Source organism: Loxodonta africana, chromosome 3 (assembly GCF_030014295.1).
Source record: "Loxodonta africana isolate mLoxAfr1 chromosome 3, mLoxAfr1.hap2, whole genome shotgun sequence".
NCBI classification, from domain to species: Eukaryota; Metazoa; Chordata; class Mammalia; order Proboscidea; family Elephantidae; genus Loxodonta; species Loxodonta africana.
This window is the reverse complement of record NC_087344.1, coordinates 37305153-37323798: the sequence shown is the minus strand read 5'-3', so window position 1 is coordinate 37323798 and position 18646 is coordinate 37305153. Positions and strand designations below refer to the sequence as shown.

At 53.8% G+C, this 18646-nt stretch overlaps 1 protein-coding gene across 5 annotated transcripts in view; it reads left to right on the top strand.

The window, feature by feature from the left end:
* MEGF6 (multiple EGF like domains 6) overlaps window positions 1-18646 on the top strand; it is a 70545-nt gene that overhangs the window by 30388 nt on the left and 21511 nt on the right. For all 5 annotated transcript variants that reach the window (XM_064281133.1, XM_064281132.1, XM_064281131.1 and 2 more), the window contains exons 3-6: window positions 12681-12806; window positions 13715-13837; window positions 15991-16113; window positions 16412-16549. In XM_064281133.1, coding sequence (XP_064137203.1) covers window positions 12681-12806; window positions 13715-13837; window positions 15991-16113; window positions 16412-16549 — 510 coding nt within the window. The remainder of the gene's footprint in view (window positions 1-12680; window positions 12807-13714; window positions 13838-15990; window positions 16114-16411; window positions 16550-18646) is intronic.

The window sequence follows — 18646 nt, the reverse complement described above, 5'->3', positions numbered from 1 at the left end:
TGTTAAAATAAACAGCATGTTAAGCCAATAATAGAAATTGATTGAAGTTTATTTAGTGTAGAATTTACAAATCAGGGTAACATTTCAACTAGAAAACAAAACACAAAACAAACCTGTGGCCTTCAGTCGATTCTGACTCATAGTGACCCTATAGGACAGAGTAGAACTGCCTCATGGGTTTCCAAGGGTTGGCTGGTGGATTCAAACTGCTGGCCCTTTGGTTAGCAGCCAAGCTCTTAACCACTCTGCCCCTGGGAATAGAAAATGTTCTGAAGATGAGAAAACCTCCAAAGACTCTTATACTTCACGCCATCAACATTGTCATGGAAACTGGGCCAGAGCAGTGTTTTTCTTTTTTTAAATAATTTTTATTGTGCTTTAAGTGAAAGTTTACAAATCAAGTCAGTCTGTCACACATAAGCCTATATACACCTTACTCCATACTCCCATTTACTCTCCCCCTAATGAGTCAGCCTGCTCCCTCCTTCCAGTCTCTCCTTTCATGACCGTTTTGCCAGTTTCTAACCCTCTCTACCCTCCCATCTCCCCTCCAGACAGAAGACGCCAACACAGTCTCAAGTGTCCACCCGATACAAGTAGCTCACTCTTCATCAGCATCTCTCTCCAACCCATTGTCCAGTCCCTTCCATGTCTGATGAGTTGTCTTAGGGAGTGGTTCCTGTCCTGGGCCAACAGAAGGTTTGGGGAGCATGACTGCTGGGATTCTTCTAGTCTCAGTCAGACCATTAAGTCCAGAGCAGTGTTTTTATAATAACAGTTTACCCTAAAAACACAGCTTCCAGTCAGACCCTGGAATCTCCAAAAACAGCCCAGTGCCTAAGGCAAAACAGTCTCCTCTACGCTGCTGACTAGGCTATTGTTGGACTTAAAGGTGCCTTTAGGAAATCAGTTTCTTCAGGGCTCAAGGTTTGAAACAGGGCTTCCAAACCTGTTCCTTCAGGTTTGAACCCTCCTGAGAATTTGCATTTCTAACAAGTTCCCAGGGGATGCTAATGCTGTTGGCTAGGGACCAGTTCTGAGAACCACTAGTAGAGCGGTGGTTCTCCACATTTATTATACCTAAGAATCACCTGGAGACCTTGTTAAACAGTAGATTCTGCTTCAGTATATCTGGGGTGGAAAGGCAAATTCTCAGCCGGGGTTCCAGCTGGAATGAACTGGTTTGAAGCCCTGGTTCAAAAGGACACCTAAAGGCAAATGGCCTGGGTGGGTCACCCCAACTCCGTGGATCCCAGAAATCTGGATTCCAGGAGAATTAATACAGTTTCTCAGTAGTGACTTACTACCCTGATTTCACAACCCTTGTCATGCCCTTGGGGACCTTGTGGACACACACTGTGCCTGGCTCCTGTGTGAGTGCCTGGGTTCCCACCGGGGTTGGCAGAGTGTGCCAAATTATGTCTTAGTTACTTACCCAGGGCTGCCATAAAAAAAAAATTATCCGTGGGTGGCTTTAAAGAACTGGAAGCTATTGTCTCTCTAGGCGTCTGAATTCTGAGCGTTGGCAAGACCATGATCTCTCTTTCTCTCTGTGGGCGCTAGGGGAAGATCCTTGTCTCTCAGCTTCTGTAGCCCCAGGCATATCTTGGCGTTCCTTGGTTGCATATAGTTGTATCTGCACATGGTGTCTGTCATGGCCTGTCTGTGACTGTGTCTATTCTGCTCTTTTTGTAAGATACTATTCAGAAGCCCCCATGCGTCTGTCAGTTTGTTGTGCTGTGGGGGCTCGCGTGTTGCTGTGATGCTGGAAGCTATGCCGCCAGTATTCAAATACCAGCAGGGCCACCCATGGCGGACAGGTTTTAGCTGAGCTTGCAGACTAAGACAGACTAGGAAGAAGGACCTGGTGGTCTACTCCGGAAAAGAATTAGCCAGTAAAAACCTTCTGCATAGCAGCGGAACATGGTCTGATATAGTCGCAGAAGATGAGCTCCTCAGGTTGGAAGGCGCTCAAAAGACGAATGGGGAAGAGCTGCCTCCTCAAAGTAGGGTCGACCTTAATGATGTGGATGGTGTCAAGCTTTCGGAACCTTCATTTACTGATCTGGCCTGACTCAAAATGAGAAGAAATATCCGTTAATAATCGCAACGTGGAATGTACGTAGTATGAGTCTAGAAAAATTGGAAAGTGTCGAAAATGAAATGGATTGCATAAACATTGATATACTAGGCATCAGTGAACTGAAACGGACTGGTATTGGCCATTTTGAATCGTACAGTCATGTGGTGTAGTATGCCAAGAATGACAACTTGAAGAGGAATGACTGTATTCATCGTCGAAAAGAACATTTCAAGGATGTATCCTGAAGCACAACGCTGTCAGTGATAGGATATTATCCATAGGCCTGCAAGGAGGACTAGTTAGTATGACTATTATTCAAATTTACCCACCAACCACTAAGGCCAAAGATGAAAAAAACTGAAGTTTTTACCAACTTCTGCAGTCTGAAATTGATCAAACACACAATCAGGATGCATTGATAATTACTGGTGATTGGAATTGGAAAGCTGGAAACGAAGAAGGGCCAGTAGTTGGAAAATATGGCCTTGATGATAGAAATGAAGCAGGAGATCGCATGATAGAATTTTGCAAGATCAACAACTCTTCATTGCAAATACCTTTTTTCACCAACATAAATGGCGACGGTACACATGGACCTCGCCAGGTGAAATACACAGGAATCAAATCAACTACATCTGTGGCAAGAGATGATGGAAAAGCTCAATATCATCAGTCAGAACAAGGCCAGGAGCCGACCGTGGAACAGGCCATCAATTGCTCATATGCGAGTTCAAGTTGAAACTGAAGAAAATCAGAGCAAGTCCATGAGCGCCAAAGTATGACCTTGAGTATATCCCACCCGAATTCAGAGGACATTTCAAGAATAGATTTGACGTGTTGAACACTAATGACCGAAGACCCGAAGAGTTGTGGAATGACATCAATGATATCATACGTGAAGAAAGCAAAAGCCCTGTTAAAAAGACAGGAAAGAAAGAAGAGACCAAAATGGATGTCAGAAGAGACTCTGAAACTTGCTCTTGAATGTCAAGTAGCTAAAGCAAAAAGGGGAAATGATGAAGTAAAAGAGCTGAACAGAAGCTTTCAAAGTGCAGCTTGAGAAGACAAAGTAAAGTGTTATAATGATATCTGCAAAGACCTTGAGATAGAAAACCAAAAGAGAAGAACACACTTGGCGTTTCTCAAGCTGAAAGATCTGAAGAAAAAATTCAAGTCTCCAGTTGCAGTATTGAAGGATTCTATGGGGAAAATATTAAACGACACAGGAAGCATCAAACGAAGATGGAAGGAATACACAGAGTCACTCTACCAAAAAGAATTGGTTGATGTTTAACCATTTCAGGAGGTAGCATATGATCAGGAACCTCTAATACTGAAGGAAGAAGTCCAAGCTTCACTGAAGGCATTGGTGAAAAACAAGGCTCCAGAAATTGACAGAATACCAACTGAGATGTTTCAACAGAAAGATGCAGCACTGGAAGTGCTCACTTGTCTCTGCCAAGAAATTTGGAAGACAGCTACCTGGCCAACTGACTGGAAGAGATCCATATTATGCCTATTCCCAAGAAAAGTGATCTAATCGATTGTGGAAATTACTGAACAATATCATTAATATCACATTCAAGTAAAATTCAAGATCATTCAAAAGGAGCTGCAGCAGTGTTTCCACAGGGAACTGCCAGAAATTCAAGCCAGATTCAGAAGAGGACGAGGAACCAGGGATATCATTGCTGATGTCAGATGGATCCTGGCTGAAAGCAGAGACTACCACAAGGATGTTTACCTGTGTATTGACTATGCAAAGGCATTTGACTGTGTGGATCATAACAAGTTATGGATAACATTGAGAAGAATGGGAATTCCAGAACACTCAATTGTACTCATGAGGAACCTGTACATAGATCAAGAGGCAGGAGGTTTGAACAGAACAAGGGGATACTACTGCATGGTTCAAAGTCAGGTAACGTGTGTCAGAGTTGTATCCTTTCACCATACCTATTCAATGTGTATGCTGAGCAAATAACCCAAGAAGCTGGACTACATGAAGAAGAATGGGGCATCAGGATTGGAGGAAGACTCATTGACAACCTGCATTATGCAGATGACACAACCTTTACGTTGGGTTTCACCTCAACATAAAGAAAACAAAAACCCTCACAAATGGACCAATAAGGAACATGATAAACGAAGAAAACACTGCAGTTGTCAAGGATTTCATTTTACCTGGATCCATGATCAACTCCCATGGAAGCAACAGTCAAGAAATCAAAAGATGCATTGCATTGGGCAAATCTGCTGCCAAAGACCTCTTGAAGTCCCAAATCTATTAGATTTGGTTGAGACCCTGGGTATAGTCCAACCTGGGCAAAATTCCTCTTTTTCTGGAGCAAACACCTTCCTCTTCCCCCAAGGCCCCTGGTTGCCCGAAGGCCTGAGTTGCCCAGGACAGGCGAAGACGAACTGTTTCTTGGGCTGCCCCCATCCCAACACTCCCAGCTTCCTAGGAGTTCCTGGGAGCACATCAGCGCTGCTGGTCCCCTGCCCCATGGGGACCTCTCACTCTGCAGTCCCACAAAGCTGGTTGTTAGAGGAGGGTTCCATGGAGCAGGATGTATGGATTCAATTATATGTCGTAAATATGTGCTGTAAATCCTGACCTCTTTGCCTGTGGTTATAGTCCCATTTGGGAATTGGTTGTCTTTGTTAGGTTATTAAGGTAGGATTAGTGTAGCCTGTGTCTTGAGTCAGTCTCTTTTGAGATATAAAAGAGATTTAAAAAGCAATCGGAAAAAAAAAAAAAAAACAGAGATGGAGGAAGACACATGCCAAGACACACGAAAATCGCCCAGGAATAGAAGCTCAGAAGAGACAAGGACCTTCCTTCAGAGCCAACAGAGAGAGAGAGAGCCTTCCCCTAGAGCTGGTGCCCTGAATTTGGACTCCTAGCCTCCTAAACTGTGAGAAAATAAATTTCTGTTTGTTAAAGCCACCAGCCTGTGGTATTTCTGTTATAGCAGCACTAGATAACTAAGCCACTGGAATTTCTTGGTGAATTTCAGGCGCAGGCCAGCTGCTGACCCCTGCGGGGGGCAGGCTGTCCCTAGGTCTCCTGGGAGTGTCCCTGGGTTGCCAAGGGCTTGCTGGGCTGTTTCACCAGGGCTTGTAGAAAAGCTGCTCCAGAAGAAATGTCGCCCAGGACTTCCTGACCCAGAGAGCCTCAGCGTTCTTTCCAGGGACACTGCTTTTCACTGACAACCCCTGCTGTGGCTGCCGGCCTGCCCCTGAAGTGCAGTGGCACCGAGATATTGCCCTGAGGTGGACAGGAGACTGAACTTCTAAGTGCCAGCCCTCTAACAGGGGGCTCCCGCCCTGCCCTCCCCAAGAGGGCTTTTGGGGGTGGGGCTGGACTTTCTGGCCAGGGAGAGACAGGGCAGGGAGTCATGGGAGCTGGCACATTGTCTGCCTGGTTAACAGTGGCATCCCTGTGCCTGGACTGTGGTGGGTCCTCAGCAAACGTTTCTGGGAAGAATTAACATAGGAGCCGTGCACCGCCTCTGCCTTTGCCCCCATCTCCTGCCCCCAGCCCCACATGGGCCAGCTGTGGGGCTGCTGCACAGCTGGAGCACAGCTGGATGGAGCCCTCCCAGGGTCTGCTGGGACCCTCTTGGTGGGGAAGGCAGGGTGCTGTGAGCCCTTTTGGACTTTGCAGTGGCAGGAAGGAGCCAGGGAACAGGGACAGGCCTGGAGGCCCCCTCCCCCAACAACCTGTAGTGAGGACTCGAGAGGTGTGGGAGTGTGGGATAGAGAGATACCGCCGGGGGTGTCACACTGTACCCCAGCATGGGTTATTGCATGTGCACAGAGCGTGGGGGCTGTCTGGTGGGACCGAGCCTTGGGGCTGAGGGAGCAATCCTGTAAACTCTAGGAGGAGGCAACGCTTGAGGGGCCTTGAATGACTCTCAAAGCTGCATGGAGGGGAGGAAGGGGCAGGGCTGCCAACCCGCCCCTTTTCATTTTTTTTCACTCCTCCGTTCCAAATTATGGGAATAAAACAGAAAAACCCAAACTATTTAATTTTTAAAGGTGAGAATTTATAAGAACGACTTTGTGATCTGCCCAAAACTGGGAGAAGTGCCTAGGCCTAGAGGCCTTGAGCCCACCCTGTCCCTGGTTGCCCTGCCAGCCTGGCCCCGGAAGAATAGGGCCCCTCCCCCACTGAGGGAGTACAGTTCTACCTTTAGGGTGCTCCATGGCCCAGTGTCCTCCTGGGCCATCTCCCAAGCCTCTGGGGCTAGACAGAGGCCCGAGCTCTGCTCCTGCCCTGATTCTCACACCCTGGGGGGTATGAGCCAGCATTTTCTCCCCCATATCTGTGAAATGGAGGCTTCCCTGGGGGTGGTGGCTAATGCGTCCAGTAGGGCCACTCTGGTATTCTGTGACATGTCACAGAGCCCTGGCATGTAGACCACTGAGAGACAAACAGCCCCCAGGGCCCTAACTCCTTTGAGCTGGGGGCCCCTCCCAAGGCCTGGGGTCCTCTGAGCAAGCATAATGCTCTGTGATCCCAAAGGTTGGCCCATCTGACCTTCTAGATAGCCTGGCCTGGATATAGCTGTTTCCTGGGTCCCCTGGAGTAAGTGGCACTGTCCGGGGCTAGTCTGAGGGACCTTGGATATTGCTAGCCCAGCTGCAGAGGGACCATCTAGGTCCGATGTCCTGGACTGGTCACTGGGGCAAGGTGGGCTCTCTGCCCTCCTCCTGCTTGGTCTCACCTCTTGATCCTTTTGGAAAGAGGCCGTTGGGGGGACCCTGCTGTCAGCATCTCTCCCCATGCTGACCTGGTGCCCCCTGCCTGCCCCACCTTCCCCAGCTCTGCTTGCCAGCCCAGCTCTGCCCCAGACCTCGGTCTCATGCTAGGACCTTGAGTGGCTAGACAAGGAGGCTCCCTTCTGGCCCTCCAGCCTGCCACACCACCTGTTCTGGACCTCACTCATATCTGTGCCAGCCAGGCCCCTGTCTGCCCCTGCCCTTCCTGGTGGGTCCAACCCAGTCAGTCACTGCTCCAAGCCCCCTCAGTGCTGACAGCCTGCCCTCGTGCCCCATCTTCCTGCGCCCCTGGGACCCTAGAATCAGGCCGCTCCTTTGCAGGGCAGCCCAGGGGGTCCAGTGGGGTGGGGGCTGTCGAATTCAGGGAGGAAGCAGTGGCCATTCTCCCCACCTGTCATGGATTGTATTATGTCCCCCACAAAATGTATGTATCAAAATGTACCACGATTCCTGGTATTGTGTGATTTTCCGGCTGGTGGTGTCTCACCCTTTTGGCTGGCTGCCAATGCCTGGCACTGCTTAGCCTATGGAATACAGTCGGGAAGAAATGAGTACCCTTCCAGAACTTGCAATCTGATGGGTGCTGCTGATAACCATTGTCTTAGTTTCCTAGTGCTGCTGTAACAAAAGTATCACAAATGGATGGCTTTAACAAACAAATTATTTTCTCACTGTTTAGGAGGCTAGAAGTCTGAATACAAGAGCCTTCTAGGGCCAGGTTCTGGAGGAAGTTCCTTGTCTGTTTTCAGCTTCTGTTGCTCAGTTCCTTGGCAATCTTCCTGTGGTTTGCATCATCCCCCCTGTTTGTGCGTCCTTCTCTGTTCCTAATCTGCCCTTTTATAGTTCAAAAGGAATTGGTTTAAGACACACTTTACACTGATATGGCCTCATTACCATAACAAAGAAAATCCTATCCCCAGATGGGGTTAACCTAACCTAACTTTCCAGTGGATTCCGACTCATAGCAACCCAAGAGGACAGGTTAGAACTGCCCCATAGGGTTTCCAAGGAGTGGCTGGTGGATTTGACCTGCCGACCTTTTGGTTAGCAGCCAAGCTCTTAACTACTGCATCAACAGGGCTCCCAAATGGGATTACATAGGTTATATTATTGTGTGCCATCCAGAAGTGCCCCATAGGGTTTCCTAGGGGGAAATCTTTGTGGGAGCAAATTGCCAGGGGTTAGGATTCACAACACGTATTTTTGGGGGGACACAATTTAACCATCTATATGACGGACAAGGTCGTTCCCTAAATGTTCCGTGGGAGTGAAGCAGGATGGGGAGCTGCGGCCCCATGGAGATCTGGGGACCTCTCTGAGGAGGGCCGTGGAGCTGAGGCCCCAGTGAGGAGGGGAGCTGGCTACACAGGGGTTGGGGTGGGCACGTTGGGCATTCTGTCTGGCTGCCCCAAGGTTTTACCTACTGTCTTCCAGGCTCTGCTGCTGCCCACTTCTCTCTAGAAGTGCCTAGTGTCCCCTGAGGGCTCATTGGGCCCCCTCTGGGAAAGGTCACATGTCACCTGTCACCTTGTTAAAATGTCTCCTCCTCCCCCTACTCCTGCTCTGAAGGCAAGGCCATCCTGGCCACAGTGGCAGACTGTAGGTGAGCTGTAGGAAAATGGGAGCTGTGAGAGGGGCCAGCCTTGCCCGGGAGGCATGGGGTGGTACTGTTGGGGCTGGGGTGAGCTGGGACGTGGGGTGCGGGATGGCCAGCCTGGGTTGGGGGTGAGCCAGGCAGGATGTGGATTGCAGGATGGCCAGCTGGGGTTGGGGGTGAGCCACACTCTTCTCCCCTGTGTGACACCCTGGCCTGCCGGCCATGCTGAAGGAACTGTCCTGACTGGTGGCTTCTGTGGCTGAAATTGAGAAGAGAGGGCCTAATGGGCAGCTATGCAGGCTGTGGTCAACCCTGGCACCACCCTAGGTGCAAGTGTCGTGACTTGTGAGCAGGGCCATCATTTGCACACCTCCAAGGGCACCCTTTATACGGGCTGCACCATGGACAGTGCCCCCTGTGCAGTGGAGAGACCTTGTTCAGAGGGTAGAAGACAAGCAGAATGCGGGAGGCAGAGAGCAGTAGGTGCACCTGTGGGCCTCCTGGTGGGGAGGGGCATGAGGGGATGCTGGTGTTGGGGGAAGGGGCAGAGCCCGGGTCACCACATCCTGTCTGGCTATCCTGGCCCTGTCTCTAACCAAGGGCTTCCTAGAAGGTAGGGCTGCCATGGCCTCTGATCATGTGCTCTGGAGACCTAGCAACCAAGCTAGTCTCGGGGCAGTGATTTCAAAACCTCACTCAACCATGGGAACCAGATCCTCCCCTCAGCCAGCCCCAAACCACCGACTGGACTCTGAGGTTTGATGGAGTGGCTGCTGGGCTTGGCACTGTGTGGCACACATGCCCTCCATTGGCCCAGCCTCCCTAGCCACAGCACAGCCCTCATCTCACCAGCCTGGGCCCTTGGCATGCTGGGACGTGGAGGCTAGGGCCCCTGCCAGCTGAGCCACTCCTGGGGTCTCCAGCAACCAGTGCCCACCTGCTACCTCTTCCCTGGCACTTGGCTACACCTGATACTTGGCACCATGGCCTTGGCTTGAGCTCCAGATCCACACCCAGGCCTCAGATTCTTCCTCCAGATCCCCGAAACAGTGCTCTTCCTTTGTCTGGAATGCAGACTCTCCAGGAGCCAAGGGCAAGCTGGCAGTGGCGGAGCAGGTCTTTGACCCTGTAGGAAATTAGATTTCTAGAATTTCCAGTTTTCTATTTAAGTATGGCCCTCTCTCCCTTTGAAGAGCTTGATAACTCCGGCATAACAAATATTCTGATTAGCAGTGACTCCTGCTGGTGTATAGTGGAAATGCAGCCCAGCTCTATGAAAACCTACAAGTAACCTGGCTGAAGTGGCATGCCCTAGAATTTGCAAAGTGGAAGTCAGGGTATTCCCAACTGGAGTAAAATGCTTCTGGTCTGGATGTGGGCAGGGATCTAAGTTAGACCCTGGTAGAGAAAAGAGCCTAAAGTCAGAAAGGGGCAGAAATGTTGGGCAGTCTTACTCCCTTAAAATGACTTTGATCAGCAAGCCTTCTCAGTATGGGGATTTTTTTCCTTTGAGAAAATATCACACAAGCTGGCTTGTCCCTGAGCTGCATAGCCCAGCGCTGGGGAATCTGCCTTGCTCAGCTTTCTGGGAATCCACATCATAGAATGTGCATGATGACACTGCACTTGGCTCCCTTCTTTGCACAGCTTGGAAGCATCTGGAATGTTCCAAGCATTGTGGGATAGAACAGAGAGAGGCTATGTTCAGGAGAGTGCGAGGCTGCCTGGGAGCTGTACTCCCCCACCGCACTCCTGCCCCTGCCTGTGACTTCTTCACTGCTGGGCCCCACTGAGCCCAATGCCTGCTCATCCCATGCCCACCTCAGGGGCCTGCCTGGTGGGGCTGATTTGGTGGTCCCTTTTCTTACAGTCCTGCCACCAGCTTCCTAGGCCCTCCAGCTGCCTGTGGTGCCTGCCCAGCCTGGCTCCCCTGAGCTGGGTTCTGCACCCCCCTGTGTGCCTGCAGGCCCTGCCAGAAGGTCTTCTGGTTCCTATTAAGTGTTCTGAGCTGGAATGCAGTGGTGTTGTTAATACAAATAAACAGAGTCCCCAGGAATGTGGACTGGCTCTGGCGAGGAGTGGAAGCCACTGGGTGATGGCTGGTGGCGTGGGCAGAGCCTACTCAGGTGAGGCAGGCCAGGCTTGGGGTCCAGGATGGCTGTGGCATAGGGCCTTGGGCAGCATGTGGGGCAGATAAATGGGGAGGGGGCTCAGTGGGTAAGGGGGACGGTGAGACAGAGCTACACTGCTGCCTCTGCTCCATCCACCGCAGGCACTGCTAGGGCCAGGGGTGATGTCCTGCAGGTGGGTGACCCTTCCCCGGAGCTGGCAGTACCACTATCAGGTGTCCTCCACCCTTGGGACTGGCTTTGCCCCAGGAGGAGACCCTCTGCATGTGTTCCCCACTGAGGAGCTGCACATGAGGAAACTGAGGCCAGTGTCATGAGTTTTGTGGCTTATTTCTAAGTAAAGTGAGCATGCTTTGAGGAGAAGCGTTGCCGTCTGCTGACAGTATGGCCTGGACTTGTTGGAGGTTTGGGGCAGCTTCCATGTTCCATTTGGCGACGCTATGTAAATAGCTCCAGCCCAGTGCCGCTGACCTCCATGCCTCTGGTTCTCGGCGGAGCCAGCTGTGCTGTGCCAGGTGTGCCACTCCCGGGTCCCATAGAGAATGACAGAAAGGAGTCCTCTCAGATTGGACCAGCCCATGCCAGTGTCCCCAAGGCCTGCGATGACAACAGAGGCAGTATCTTGGGTGATGCCTGGCCCCCGAAGATACTTTGTGAATGGCCTCAGATTTGTTCTGGGCCAGACACTGCTTGGGCAGCCCTGCCGGGCAGACGCCACCTCCCTGTAGCACAGGCCATGTGCATTCTTGTGGCTTTTCTCCCAGCTCCGGCTGGATCCCTTGCTAACCACAGAGGCGGCTGCCAGCAACTTGATTGTAACCAAATCCTCCCCAAGGAGCCAGCTGCTGCTGGACGCCCAGTGCCCACCCTGGGCCAGCTCCTTGGGCTGGCTAGGAATTTGACCCCTTGCTGGCCACCCTCATTCACAGGCTGAGCTCATGCTCCCTAGAGACTGGGGTACCGTCCCTGGCCCTGTGGCATCTCCGAGAGCTGCTGCTGGGATGGGTGGGGTCCTGGGTTGGTCAGGTGGGAAGTGTGGCCCAGCCTGGCCTGGGGCTGCCAGAGGGGCACTGACTGGGATCCTCAAGCCTGCAGCCTCTGGTCCCCACGATGGCACCTGCCCTGCCAAGAGGAGCTGGCTACCGGCAATGCGGGGGCAACCACTTCCATTGCCCACTGGCTCCCCACCCTGGGCAGTCAGTGGGGCCCCGAGCCCTGCGGGTAGCCTGCATGTGTGTCCCAAGGATTGGGCCAGACAAGGGCAGTGGTGGACGCTGGGACCCAGGAGACCCGCCCTCATCCTCTTCTGTGCTGGCAGTCACAGCCTGCTTGTTGCCAGCTCTATACTGTGGTCCTCATCCCAACATGGGGCCTTTCCCAGTCCTGTGTGGTCCAGTGACTGTGTGTAGTGGGGTTGCTATCACCCCACATCACAGGGGAGGAGACAGAGGCACAAAGGCCACACTGCTCTTTGGGGGGCTGGGGTGGAGCAGCTCTCTGGGAAGTGGCGTTGCTGGCGCTGGTGTGTGCTGGGCGGGAGTGCTGCTGGTGCACGGATCTCCAACTCTGAGCCCTGGGCCCCCTGCCTGCCTGTCGCCCCATCCCTACTGCCCAGGCACCCACATTTGGGAGTGGGATGCCAGGCCTTCCTCCCATGTTGGGCTAGCTCTGGTCGCCAGGCCCTGCACTCCTCCTCTCGGGTCTCCAGGGGCTCTAGGGACTTTGTGTCCTGCACTGGGTGGCCTGGGCTCTGTAGGGGCTGGGCCATCCGGCAGAGAGCCTGTGTGCGCCGTGTTCCTGAGTGCTGGGGCCGGAGGGTCCAGAGGCAGCCGTGGTGCCACATCCCCTACAGGTGGGCTGAGAATGCAGTGAACCAGAGGGGATGACCTTGGCCTGACCTTGCTTCTGGGGAAGAGTTACCCAGGCCGGGTCAGGCCGTGGGTGGCAAGACGGGTCCAGAGTGGCCTGGAGGGTCCAAGCGGCTTCCCAAAGGAGGCTGTCACCTTCGTCCCCTGCGTCCCCTGCACCCCGTACTCTGTGCCTGTCCTCCCTGGCTGATGTGGGCCCTTCCCCTGTCCCTCAGCCATCAACTCCTGTGCCCTGGGCAATGGCGGCTGCCAGCATGACTGCATCCAGCTCACGGTGATGAGGCATCGCTGCCAGTGCCGGCCCGAGTACCAGCTCCAGGAGGACGGCAAGCGCTGCGTCCGTGAGTCCATCTGGCTGCCCACGGGCTCAGTCAAGGACAGGGGCAGGGAGACGCCTCCCCAACAGACCTCTGGGACTGGAGATGCCTGGGAAGGCGGCCTGGTTAGGGTCTTTAGAGGCACTTGCTGCTGAAAGGCTGTGTGGGGTACCCAGCTGGGGTGAGGGGCTGGGCTTGGGGAGCACCCTGGGGGACTGGAGGGCCTCCGTGTACTTCTCAGTTCCAGAGATTCCTGGAGGGGTCCCACCTTGCCCCACCATGGGTCTGTCTGTGGGTACAGGGGACTTGGGGCCCAGCCTTGGGTGAGGGTTGCCCAGGCCCCTCTGGCATTTGTCCTGGGGTCTCTGGGCTGCTTATTCAGAAGGAAGGAGGAAGGGGTACTGCCAGTGGAGAGGCGGGACAGGTGCAGAGGACCCCGGCTGTGGAAATGAGGCTGGAGGGGGCAGGTGATGAGAGAGTGCCCCCCTCACCTCCCCGCCATAGCCTGCTGGGTCCTGCCCACCAGGAAGGGGTGAGGGTAGGTGTGGGAGGGGCCAAGGCTAGAAGTGAGATGAGTATCATGGGGTCACAGTCCCAGAAAGGGGTCCTCATGCTGCCAGGCAGCTGGCCAGCCTGGCACCTGGTCCCAACAAGGGAAAGATGTAGGGGTGAGGGTCCCCACCTTGTTTCTTGTCATTGATGGAGTTCTTGGGAAATCAGGCTCTGGATGAGGGTGGGCATTGGGGGGGGCCTCCTGTATTCAAGCGGTTCTTGCAGGAGGGCGACCTTGTCCTGAGATGGCGAGGTCTTCTCAGGGAAGCCCACTGGCCAGAGCCGGGAGGGTCATGCATATGCTTGGGGCCTCACGTGGGGCAGGTACACCCTGCCCTGACCTCTCCCTTTGCCTCTGCCTTCTGTGACCCTGCCTGCAGGGAGAAGTCCGTGTGCCGACCGAAATGGCGGCTGCATGCATACCTGCCAGGACCGCCGGGGCCTCGCCCACTGCCAGTGCCACACTGGCTACCGGTTGGCTGAGGACCGCAAGGCCTGTGAAGGTGGGTCTGCCCCGACTCACTCAGCTCATCCTGCACCCCTCCCTGCCCTGCCCCCTTGCCTTACCAGTCCCACCCTGTCCCTCATCTTGTCCTCTCACCCTGCCAGCTTTACCCTGCCTTCACCCTTGCCAGCCTTGCCCCTGCCCCCTTGATGAGTCCCCCCAACCCCTGTCGGCTTGGACCCTGCCCATAGGACTCCCTTAGCGCTGTGCTCTGGCCCCACCCAGAGTCAGCCAGCATGTCCTTGGCACTGAGGAGTGACCTGTGTCTGAGTCTGGGCTGGCCCAGCTGCGTCCTGCTGGACTGGGCCTTTTGGGAGCAGGGCTGGCCAGTCTGGTCACCCTTGGGCGACCCTGGATGACGCATAGGCTGCTTGGCCCCAGCTCATCTGAGCTGCGGGGGCGGGGGGGTTGGAGAGGTACAGGGAGGGCAGTAACATGCTCAAGGCAGCTGCTTCGAACTGGAGTCTCCTGTCAGCATGAGGAAGCAAGAGATCCCAGGGTGTTTGTTTTTTATTTTTAAAAATACTTTTTTGTACAGGGAAACCTATGAGAGTTGAAACTCAGCAGAATTGCCTTATTTTTCTGAGTCTCTCAAGTTTTCCACCTTCGGCAGGGCACCCTCACCACTTTTCTATCACTCTCTATTTAGTGGGAAATCTTTGAGTTCTCCTTCTTTGACAGGTTTCTGCCTTACGCAAGTGCCGGTGTTTCCAGATTTCACTGTATTACCTAAGTAATACCTGCTTGTTAGGAACCAGTACAGATAAAAGATAAGAAAAAAGGAGGAAGACATCACTCACGGGCCCCAGAGTGACATTGCGATGCTTCGGCTTCGCCTTTCTCGGTTGCCTGCTGCATATTTAACACGTTTAAGTTGATATGCATATTTATGCGCATTTAAAATCTCACAGACTCACAGTTGTACATAACACATTTAATTTAGTAGGCATATTTATGCAGTCTTACACTCAGACATGCTCACAGCTGGTTGCTGTTTTCTAAAACACGAGACCCTTGATACCCTTGGCTGCCCTTTGGTCTGTCTGCCTGGCGGTGTGTGTGCTACTTACCGCTCTCAGTGGACTTGGAGTTGTTTCCGACTCCTTGGTGTTAGAAACAGCTCGGGTGATGTCCATGCTTCCTGACTGCTCATGGAGAGGGCCCCGGGTGGGGTGGGGGGTCCAGACATCCTGTGAAGTGGCTGGCAGAGATGGTCTTGGCAGCTGGTGAGAAGCCCATATTCCTGTTTTCACCAATGCCAGGAAGGGCCATTTGAAAGGTCATTGCCAGTTTGAAAGGGCAGGCCCCGTGGTTCTAGGAGCCTTGTGCTTCAGGGGATCCCTCCCTTGAGACGGGGTTGGGGATCAGACCTCTTCCTCCCAGTGAATCTTAGGGGCGTGAATACAGCAGTGGAGGCCTGTGGGGGTCGTGGGGGACACCCACCAGGATGCTGGTCCTGATGCAGCCACAAGGGGAGGTGCTGGTAACCATGCTCTGGGTGCCAGCAGGTCCAGGCCTGAGACCAGGGCTCCTGGGCCCCTCCCAGCCCCCAGGCGGTAGGAACAGCCAAGAAGACCTGGATGCAGACAGGCTAAGCTCTTTACCCAAAGCTGCCAGAAGGACCCGAGGCCCTAGCAGTGGGGCCCAGAGTGGACACTTCCTACCAACCTCTGTGCTCCACACCCCCTCCGAGAGGGAACACATGTCTTCTCAGGGAGCTCGTTGAGCAGAATTCGGACGAGCGGAGGGGCCAGATCCAGAGGAGGCCCAGTCGTCCTGGTCATGTGGCCGTGGACTGGGGTGGGGGGTGCACAGAGGAATGGGTGCAACCACAGAATGGGAGACACAGAGGAATGGGGTGCAGCTATAGAACAAGGGGACCCAGAGGGTGTGCAGCCATGAAATTGGGGCATAGAGGCATTGGATGCAGCCACGGAATGGGGGAAGCATAGAGGAGTGCAGCCATGGTACCATGGGACACAGAGGGGTGCAGCCATGGAATGAAGGGTGCAGAGGGTATCGGGTGGCTCCCCTCCTGTCGTAGGTGGATTCTTAGGCCTGAGCACCCAGCCATGCCCCTTCTGGCCTGTTGGGTGCCCGGTCTCCCAGGCCAGAAGCCCAGAGACCCTTTCACCGATCCCTCCCCTCCAGATGTGGACGAGTGTACTACCGGGCAGGCCCAGTGTGCCCATGGCTGCCTCAATACGCAAGGATCCTTCAAGTGCGTGTGCCATGCGGGCTATGAGCTGGGCGCTGATGGCCAGCAGTGTTACCGTGAGTGGGCAGTGGGCAGGCACCTGCATGCATGGGGGATGCTCAGAGGGGCAGCATGGCTCTCCAGCCCTCCCCTGGTCCATTGACTTACTTTGGCTCAGGGGCTGCACTTCCTTGGCAATCAGGAGCAGTGCATGGGCGAGGCTGTGGGAGGGCAGAGCCTGAGTTGTTCTGAGGTTCAGGAACTCCTTGTTTCTGGGCAGGGGTCCCCTGGGCTGGCTGCTGGGTAGAGGAGGACTGTGCAGGGTGGGGGGCACCAGATCCTGTCCTTTGTCCCAGGCCAGCAGTCTCTTTGCAGGCATCGAGATGGAAATTGTCAACAGCTGTGAGGCCAACAATGGCGGTTGCTCCCATGGCTGCAGCCACAGCAGCTCAGGGCCCGTCTGCACCTGCCCCCCTGGCTACGAGCTGGACACGGACCAGAGGACGTGCATTGGTGCGTGTTGCTGGGTGGGCTTGAGGAGGTCTGGGCCCTGGGGTCCATTTCTTCCAGACTGTCTCATTCTGACCCAAAGCCAGATCCATTGCTGCCTGAGGCTGCAGGCAGGTCTGGTGCGAAGATGCGGGAGTGCTCTTCTGTCTGCTGCACCCTGCTCTGGCCACGCTGGGCCCTGCAGGCATGCTCAGGGGGTGGGTCTGGTGAGAGGTAGCATCAGTGGCCCTGGGAAGGACCCTAGGTGCTGGCATCAGCCTGCTGAGTCCCTACACGCCTGGCACTTCCAGTGCCTCCTCTGAGCACTGTTCCATGACTCCGTGAAGTGCCAGGAGCCTGGGAATGGCCCCTGACATACAGGGTCTGATGGAGGGGCCTCTTTTGATGGGTGACCCTGGCTCCAGTATGGACTCCCCTCCAGCCCCAGTCTGGCCCCTGCTCTGGCACCTTCTCCAGAGCAGGTGGGGTGGCTGGAGCTGTGATATGTGCCATCTGTGTATCCATGTTTGTAGGGCAAGAACATATATGGAGTTGTGTGTGAGTGTGCATGGTATTGTGTGGGTGTGAGGTGTGCATGGGATTGTGTGTGGCTGTGGGTGTGGGTGTGCATGGGATTGTGTGGATGTGCGTGCATGGGATTGTGTGAATGTGAGTGTGCATGGGATTGTGTGGGTGTGCATGGGATTGTGTGTGGGTGTGCATGGGATTGTGTGTGAGTGTGCATGAGATTGTGTGAACGTGAGTGCATGGGATTGTGTGTGGGTGTGCATGGGATTGTGTGTGGGTGTGCATGGGATTGTGTGAACGTGAGTGTGCATGGGATTGTGTGTGTGTGCGTGGGATTGTGTGTGGGTGCGCGTGGGATTGTGTGTGGGTGCGTGTGGGATTGTGTGTGGGTGTGCATGGGGTTGTGTGGGTGTGCATGGGATTGTGTGTGGGTGTGCATGGGGTTGTGTGTGGGTGTGCATGGGATTGTGTGTGGGTGTGCATGGGATTGTGTGTGGGTGTGCATGGGGTTGTGTGGGTGTGCATGGGATTGTGTGTGGGTGTGCATGGGGTTGTGTGTGGGTGTGCATGGGATTGTGTGTGGGTGTGCATGGGATTGTGTGGGTGTGCATGGGATTGTGTGGGTGTGCATGGGATTGTGTGAATGTGAGTGTGCATGGGATTGTGTGGGTGTGCCTGGGGTTGTGTGGGTGTGAGTGTGCATGGGATTGTGTGAGTGTGCATGGGATTGTGTGTGGTGTGAGGCATGCATGGGATTGAGTGTGTATGGGATTGTGGTGTGAAGCATGCATGGGATTGTGTGTGGGTGTGAGGTGTGCATGGGATTGTGTGGGTCTACATGGGAGCGTGTGTGTGAATGGAATTGTGTGAGTGTGCATGGGATTGTGTATGGGTGCGCATGGGATTGTGGGTATAAGGTGTGCATGGGACTGAGTGTGGATGGGATTGTATGTGGGTGTAAAATGCATGAGATTGTGTGAGTGTGCATGGGATTGTGTGTGGGTGTACGTGGGATTGTGTGTGGGTGTACGTGGGATTGTGTGGGTGTACATGGGATTGTGTGTGGGTGTCCATGGGATTGTGTGTGGGTGTGAGGTGTGCATGGGATCATGTGTAAGTGTGCATGGGATCATATGTGAGTGAGTTTGCATGGGATTGCGTGAGTGTGAGGCGTGCATGGAATTGTATGTGGGTTTGCCTGTGATGTGTGGATGCGCTCACAGTTGCGTACAGGTGTTTTACGAGTGAGCGGAGGTCTGCATGTGATTGTGTGTAGGTGTGAGCTATGCATGGCATTGTATTCAGTGTGCTCACAGATGTGCATGGGTGTGCATGTGATCATGTACATGGCATGTGCAATTGTGTGTGCACATGTGTGGGATTGTGCATGGGTGTGTGTGTGGGTATGCATGTGATTGTGTGTGGGTGTGCATATGTGTGTGGGTGTGTGTACAATTGTGTGTAGGTGTGTGTGATTGTGCATGACTGTGTGTGTGTTATTGTGCATGGGGGTGCCTGTGATCATGTGTGGGTGTGTGTACAATTGTGTGTAGGTGTGTGTGATTGTGCATGACTGTGTGTGTGTTATTGTGC